The following is an 8,298-nucleotide window of genomic DNA, read 5'->3' on the forward strand; positions in this document are numbered from 1 at the left end:
TAGGGCACCCATTCTCTTGGGTTCTCAGAAAATCTCAGCCTCAGGCACTGGGGAGACTGCTGGAGGGGATAGCTTGGCATTCAGCGAAGCCCCAGCGCTGCGTTAGGTGGAGCCAGGGCTTCTGCTCTGCTTGGTCCTTGCTCATATTCCTGCCTGCTCTACCCCAAAGGGTGCAGAGGCACCGCAGGTCTGCCTGGCCTTTCCCACCGGGGTCACAGCAGGGTGACTGATCCTATGGGTCAGGACCCATAGGATGTTCCTAAAACATCCACTGTGCGAGCTGCACTGCACAGGAGGGAAGGGACAGGGCTCCCCGTGCCCTACCACTGGTATCATGATGTCCATGCCTCTCCGGCACACCAGCGAGCCTTTGCGGTGTGAACTCAGTGGCAATGCCAGACACAGGCACTCTGTGGCCATGATCCTGCTTTCGTCCTCCACCCAGCTCCGCAAGGACCTTTGGGAGCATCCAGGGAACCCCACACCAGGTCCATCATGGGCAAGGGCTGGATCACTGATCTCTGCCTGCACGACAAGGGGAGTGTAACGGCGGGCTTTTTCTGTTCTGACAGCAAGAAACCAAGATGCTCCATAAGGAAAGGATCCCTGCCCAGGACAAATGATGGAGCACCACGGATAAGGTGAGTGTCTTGGCCGTGAAATTAGATCCTGTGCTTTCACTATGGTCAGATGGAGAAGCTTTCCATTGGTTTCCAAATGCATTTTGCAATTATTAAACAAGTTGAGTATCAGGCTCTGTTCATCTCCTACATACACCAGAAAAGACAATAATGCTTTCTGCAGAATAAGATAATTACCGTCCCTTCAAGGCCCTTGGGAAAAGTTGCTTGTGCTTCATGCTTATGAGATTAAGTGAGCTGAAATCATTCCCCAGAGGTAGGCTAGATCCAGACAGAGCGAGCAAACCTGTTTGTGCTATGTGAGATGCCATGTAACGTGGAGCTGCGCTTCCACCAGCATCAGCTAGCCTTTCCCTTGCTGCTGGGAGGGGTCCCGTCTCCCACACGCTCCGTCCTCCCCGGCAATGGAGCTCCATCTTCACCAGCACGTCCCAGAGCTGATTCCCCTCTGCTCTGCTCCCTTCCCCGGGGAGGATCTGACCAAAGCAGTTTATGCTCCTTTTACATGGGTCCACCTGAGAGCCCCACGCCAGCACATCTAGCACCCATCAGCTACGCCGGAGGGCACAGCACGACCTGAGACAGCTCCAGTTCAATCAGCAGCCTCAGCGTATCCATGAGGAAATACAGGGGACGGGCCAGTGATCTCAATTGCTCTTTTGGAGCCATTATTGTTTAACTGGTAAATATTTCCTTTAAATGCCTACATGCTTTCAAAAAAGTTGCAAAGCTTAATGGGAACAAATATTCCCAGGGGGTTGTATCCTGCCATTCATTTGCACATCAGACCCCTGCTATCTTGAAGGCTGGTTCTGTGCGTGGCCAGGTGCCTAAGTCGTTTGAAAAACAATAAGCCTCCGTGCTCTAATTTCCCGGAGGAAAATGTAGACAAAACAAGTGGCAGTTTGGCACAAACCGAACTGCAGAATTTTCTTCGATAAATAACCGGGCATTTAACACGAGAAGCCTGCAGGCAGCTGGGGGATCGGCCTGCCTGATCTGTCCCCGGGCAGGTGTTGGCAAGCCAGCGGAGCTGCGCCCTGCGTGGGTCTGTGTGTTGAATTTGGGCATCTCTCCGGGTCGGTCCTCACACCGCTCCGCAGCTAGGGGGGCGTCCAAGGAATCCTTTAAGCATCCTTTAGGGCTTGCTGGAAGCCAGCCTCCCTGTCCTGGCAGTTCATCGCCTGCTTCTGGAGGACTTTGCTGTTGTAATGAGCTCAGGGGGATTAACGGGGCACAGCGGGAAGCTATGGACCAGTTACCGGTGCCACTGTGACCTACAGAACAGATCAGTAAAATGCACCTTCATAAGCTGATCCCTGAGGCAGAAGCTTTGTCTAGAGAGGATTATCATGGCCAGTCAGCTTCATCACACAGACCTCAGGGACCTCATTAGGCCCTAAAATCCACTTTCAGGAGTTGTTCAAGGATCAATATGGTCCTTTAAATCTCCCATTTCTGCTGACTCCTAAGTGCCTGAGAAACTTCATCCCTCCCTATGGCAGTCAAGTCCAGCTATTACACACTTGCTAACAGTGGTTGCAGAAAGTCTATGATGATTGATCCCAGATTTTCACAGCCTTAACTCTTCCTCCTTTCAGTTACTTGATGTTGGATAAGCTGGCCTTCAAGGAATAGTGCAGGGCCCAGCCACAAACTCAGGCTACTGCCCACTGACCTTGCTTTTGAGCTGCCAACTACTAAGTAGTTCCATATTCTTTTGGCATAAACTTGAGAGAATATGATTTTTTTTAAAAAAATTAATACTAGTAGCACAAAACCACAAACGCCTTGCAGCTGTACTCTTTTATGATGAATATATCTTCTCATGAGTATGTTATTCCAAATATTTTCCAAGTGGGCAAATGTCTACTTCATACACTGTTTGCACTGCTTGTATTAATTAACAGCCCTTTTTATGCTGGTAGATTGCACCAGGATTATGCAGATTATGAAGACTGTTCAGCCCTGTCGCTCTCTAAGGCACTGGCAGCAACTCCAGCTGGGTCCTGGTTGACAAGTATGGAAGCTCATCCCAACTATATGAAGAAATAAAGTGAATATAGGTCATTGCCAGTTATTGGCTCTTCTGAACCAAAATAAAATTTCACTGTTAACCTCTTGGATGTTACTTTTATAATGTATTCAGGGACAACAAGGCTTGTCTTCTGTCCTTATTGACTTCAGTTTATAATACAGCTATTTCACCATCCTATTCTGTCTTTAATTCAGTCACAAAAGGCCATACACTGGAAAGTTATTATTATTTATTTACACTACGCTACTGCCTAGGCACCTAATCGAGGATCGATTGTACGACGTAGTGTACAGACATATAACAAAGAAAACAGTCCCTGCCTCAGGCAGTTGCAGTCTGTGTGGCGAGTACAGCAGGTAAACACAAGTGATAAATAGCACAGAGCTGGATGAGTGAAAAATAAAATGCATAAAATTTATCAGAAAACAAATGTCCCAACTTCCTACCTAGGCTTTATGTTTGCCCTGTCTTCAACATCCCACTCTAGCAGTTGATTTTTAAGTTCTTTTGGTATGAAACTTAATACTTTCTGCTCCGCGGTGTCCCCCTCCCTGCGCCCTGCTCCGTCGTGCCCACGTCCCCGTGCCCTGCTCCATCGCGCCCGCATCCCTGTGCCTGTGCTCCGCGGTGCCTGCATCCCAGCCTAAGCAGAGAACAGCTGGAGGTGTTTGTAAGGGAAAATCCATCTCCCTGCTGCTGATGCTGACCCTCTCCAGCAGGGTTTGGCTCTAAGGGCACAGACCAGGTCCAGCGCGCAGTTGGGAGCAGCGGTTTCACCTGCAGAACCAGGCCAGGCTGTTTGAGAAAGTGCAGCTGTTGCGTTCTCGTGAGGGTAATTGCATCCTCTTGAGGCACTGGATTCTCTTGCACCACTTTGCAGACAGACCCTGATCCCTACTGCTGCCATCAGCTGGAGTTTTAGCCTTGGTTTCATGGGCAGAGCTGGATGAAGCACTGCTCACCCACACGGTGGGTTGTATTTTCCCGTTGGTTGCTGCGGCGGGTTAGGCAAGAGCAGACTTAGGAGGGTTACGGGAACACTTCTGGCTGGTGGGAGAGGGACCCCCGGACTCACAGGAGCACATGGCTGGCCGAGGAGACTTTGCTGCCCCCTGAAACAGCAGAAGCTCAGATGCACCCACATAGTTTCAGTTGCCAGACCATGGGGCTTCACCCCTTCATCTGAGAGACTAGAAAGGCAGTGACAAAAAAACCCTTTTTTTTTTTTCTTAATCATGAAAAGATTTGCCTTGAGTTATGTGCTTTAAAAGAGGAGTATTAGAATAGGTAGTGGCAACAGGTTGGAGGATCTTCGGTGGCTTTAAAGAGGCTGATTTTCATAAACTCATAAAAAAGACAAGTACAGACTATCCTATTTTCTACTTTTGAAACTTTTTCTGGTATGAAGCAACCATAATCTTATGACCCAGAGGGATACTCTGACCGCTTGAGGTAGGGCAATGCTGCTCCATTTCAAAGCGAAAAAACAAACCGCCTATATTTTAGGCTTGTGCCCTGCATTTCTTGCCTTCCCCGCAGGGAAAGCTCCCACAGCAGTCACGGGAATCCTGTGGGAGGACGGAGATGGTTGACAGAGTTTGACTTACACACTTCTGGAGAAGCACCGCTAATCTGGGGATCTGTGGTTGTAAGGAACATATGTGTCCCAGTATAGCCCTGGGAAAAGCCGGCTGGCTGAGCAGCGGGGAGTTAGTACGTCTCTGTACGCTAGTGTCCCTGGGATGTCTCCAGAAGGACTGGGGAGAAAGAAGGTTTCTTCACTATTTTTTTAAAACTTTCCTGCAGGTCAGCCAAGATTTGATTTCCTGCTGGTGGAGATACCACATAGTAATCATTAGAAGATGAAATTTATCGCTATGTTTGGAGGAGAATGGAGGACTACAGTCTTTACATCACCAAAATCCTCCTTACATCCTCAAAGCTGGGCTTGTACGGAGATTAAGATGGGCCCGGGCATCTGCAGTTCCCCGCTGGGCTGCAGCTCCATGGGAGTAGCTCGTATGCCTATAGGAACAGGGTGGGCACGTTGCCATCCCTCCCTGTCCTGGAGCCAGACCCTCAGCTTGCCCAGTACCGCTGAATTCAGGGACTGAGTGAGGTCCCGATTGCGTTTTCATAGCGATTCAGTCGATTTGCTGTGAGGTGACACCTCCCTGTTGCTCAGCCAGGCAGAGCCGTGTGCCCTGCTTATGGGCTGAGATGAGTCCCTGGCTGGGTGAGGAGGGGAAGGGGCTGCTCAGCCAGCCGTCCGCCTCGCTCAGCGTTATCACTGCATGGAAACGTGCACAAGACGTTTAATATTAAGGGGCAGGAAGGTACCAGGCTGGTTTATCTCCAGATGTGGGTCTGCATCTCTCCGTGCCTCAGTTTCTTCACCTGCACGAAGGAAAAGATGATACTGAGTGCCTTGGAGAAGGGCTTTGAGACCTGCAGGTCTATAGATTCGGGATGATTATGCCAGTTATCCCCAACAACTTGTCTCGGAGTTAGGAATTGTCCTGAAGGAGTTTGGGGATGAACCTGCAATCCCCAATCCCACATCACTTGGGGATTTTAGAAAGTTTATTTGCAGCTCACCATATTTGCAGTTTCAGAAGGAGGTTTCATGTTGTCTTGCCTCCCTATAAAGTCACTCCTTTCTCAAGGTTTAATCAGAAAGACTGATTCTTTCTTTAATGGGCATACATTTAAGGTGGGTTTCTTTATTTCTTCCTCCTTGAACTGCTGCCATCCGGAGGCCGACTGTTTTGTTTAAATCAGATATTGTTTAAATTAGATATTGTTATTGACCTTCTTCAGCCTTGTTTCGTATTTGTCCTCTGCTAGAAAATCAAAGCCTCTTTATTTGCGACTTGGTTAGTACTGACTCCGCAGACGGTACATATGGCCCTTACAGCACTTTTCTCTGGCAAGAACTTGTATTTTAAAGAGAAGAAGATCAGATTTCAGTGTGTTATGTGGTGGGAAAAGGCAGCTTTACAATGCTGTATGGATTAAGAAATTATGGGCCATTGTTTTGCCCTCTCTGTCTGGAACTGGCAGTGTATTTCATGCGACGCAGGTCCCTTCCCTGCCACTCAACAAGCGACTGCGTGACCCCCGGTGCCATGAGAGCATCTCCTGTGCCGGGCCAGGCGTCCCCCCGGGGTAAATCACTGCTGCACCAGTGACTTGAGTGGGGCAAAGTGGGTTTGCGCATGGAGGAGCTCCCACCTTGCTGGGGGTTCACGGGTCCCTCGTGTCCCCTCTTCCCCTGTGCTTTGGCTTGTCACAGTGCTCTGTTGCCAGCAAGTGTGCTCCTGCCCTGGCCCTGTGTGCTGCCCTTGGAGGGCCTGTGCACACCCAGTGCCGTCCCTCTGACCCTGGGAGTGGGGGCTGGCCCCGTCCCCACGGCTCCGTCAGATGTCACCGGCTGGGTACGGACGCCACATGTTCACCCCGCTCTTCTCTTGGTTGCAGGGTTCCCCGCTGAAGGGCGAGACATGCGGTAGGAGCCAGCGCTTCCCACCAAAGAGCGAGACCCGCTCGTTGCCGCACAGCCCAGGGCGCCGCAGGAGGGGCAGGACATGCGCCGCATTGGCTGCCTCCTCTCGGGACTCCTCTTCATCCTCAGTGTGACTAGCACGGACAGCTTTACCCGGGCAGGGTAAGCCCCCTTTTTGTCTGCATCTCCCAGGTGTGCGCTGTCGCATGCCACGGCGAGTCGCATCCCCTCCCGGTGATGAAGAGCCCTGTTCAGCCAGCTGGCTGCACGTGCCTAAGCAGCTCGCCGGGCTGGTGAGGAGGTGGGAAAAGGCTCAGCTGAGTCCTGGGGCAGCTGGGGCTCGGCAGCCCTTCGCTGGTGTTTGTTTACTTTGTCACTGAAGCGAAAAAGCCTCTCAGAGAAAATGCCCCAGCTCCATTTAGCTCCATGCAGGGGACACAAAGACACTCTGGGCTTTTTGTCCGGGAGAGTCAAAAGCTAATCAGGCCCTGAGCTGTTCATGAGTTATTATTGTCTCTTTCAAGCACATCCTTGTGCAAAAATATGCGTGCAATCTTGCTATCACGCCAGTCGAGCCATCAAAGGAGGATGCAGCCTCCCAGCTCTGAGAGGATGCACCGTCCAGGGGACGCAGGTGTAGGAAGCCCCGGCAGGTTGCTGCTTGCCGTGCCCTGTGCTCCCTGGGATGCTGCTGCGGGCGCGGTCACGGTCCCTCAAGCCCGGGAGTGGCAGCTCCAGCAACTCCCCTTCCCTTTCCGGGAAACGGGCCCGACACGGCGCCCTGGATCCCAGCACGGCCTGGGCAGGCACAGCTCAGCTCCCGCTGGGTCCGAGCAAGCCCAGAGCTTGGTGCCCCAGTTTCTTCCCCAGTCAAAAGGAGCTCGAGCTCAACGCCCACCCCCCAGATACAGCTCACATTTTCTACAAAGTTTGTTTTTACATTGAAATACTCTCCTCTAGTGTTAAACCTTTTGCATTCTGGTCGTGACTAAAACCACAGGCTTGAATTCCTCACTCGCACGCACAGGCTGCAGCTATAGCTTTATTCTAAATTTTGCAAAGCAAACAATTGCCATTTAAAAATTGCATCTTCTATAGCACTAATCAGTGAGGCTGAAAGGAGTTTTCTGGAGTTAATGGAAGCCATCTGATGTCCACGCTAATTCTCAGGCTTTTTATTCTAGTTTCTAATTGGGCTGGGAGGCTGAGAGAAGTAGGCGAGTTCCTCAGTGGGACTGACCTGCTTGGGCTGGGAAACGTTGGAAAAAAGAATTTTTAACCAAGACCCCTTTGGCTGTTAACCTTGGGAAAGTTTTTGTCTGGATCACAGTTATCTTAGGAAGACTGGAGGGTGACTTTCCTCTGGCCTGTACCTTTTTGGGGTGAGCCCGAGCCTTCCTGTGAAATCATTAGCTTCTTGGTGACGACAGGGGCATCTGTTTCAGGAGTGCAGAAGTCTCAGAAAGGAAAAATCCACCCAGAAAGTGAGTGTTTTTAAGGGAAAGGAGGCAATGAATGGAAGGAGAACTGCTTTGAGTAAATCCCCCCCTAAATCTGGGCCCCGACTGCTCTCCCGAGATGGAGGGACTGTGCCGGGGTGAGTGCACGAGGAGGCATCAGTGCCTTCGCGCAGGGGCTGGAGAGGAAGAGCCCGTGCAGCCCGCAGCGCTCAAGCTTTGTGTTGCTGCCCCGAAACAACTTGAAGTAACCTCCCGGGTCACTCAGGCAATTAGCCGCTGCCATTTAAATAGCCCTCTGTAAAGAGGGACTGTCAGGCCACGTCCTGGGCTGGTGTAAATCGGTGGAGCCCCTTTGCCCTGAAGGGAGACGCGGTGGGTTGGGTTTTAGCCCGTGTCTGACCTACTCCCCTCTCCGCAGCCGCAGAGTCTGTGCCGCGGCGCCGCAGAGCCGGGTGGCCACCTACTCCGAGTCCCACGTCCAGCCCGTCTACCAGCCCTACCTCACCACCTGCCAGGGCCACCGCCTCTGCAGCACCTACAGGTGAGGGCAGCTGCCCGCAACGCGGACCTGGTCCCTGCGAGGGAGCCGGACCCGTCCCAGCGAGGCAGCGACCGGCAGGGGCTGAGGAAATGGGGAGTCCTGCCTTGATCCGT

At 51.7% G+C, this 8,298-nt stretch overlaps 1 protein-coding gene across 3 annotated transcripts in view; it reads left to right on the forward strand.

The window, feature by feature from the left end:
• The first annotated feature begins 568 nt into the window (after window positions 1-568).
• Window positions 569-8,298, forward strand: part of EGFL7 (EGF-like-domain, multiple 7) — a 14,473-nt gene continuing 6,743 nt past the window's right edge. For all 3 annotated transcript variants that reach the window (XM_009322042.1, XM_009322043.1, XM_009322044.1), the window contains exons 1-3: window positions 569-641; window positions 6,160-6,346; window positions 8,063-8,185. In XM_009322042.1, the coding sequence (XP_009320317.1) occupies window positions 6,267-6,346; window positions 8,063-8,185 (203 nt within the window). In that variant the 5' untranslated portion in view covers window positions 569-641; window positions 6,160-6,266. The remainder of the gene's footprint in view (window positions 642-6,159; window positions 6,347-8,062; window positions 8,186-8,298) is intronic.

This window comes from Pygoscelis adeliae, unplaced genomic scaffold (genome assembly GCF_000699105.1).
Source record: "Pygoscelis adeliae isolate BGI_AS28 unplaced genomic scaffold, ASM69910v1 Scaffold114, whole genome shotgun sequence".
Lineage (NCBI taxonomy): Eukaryota > Metazoa > Chordata > Aves > Sphenisciformes > Spheniscidae > Pygoscelis > Pygoscelis adeliae.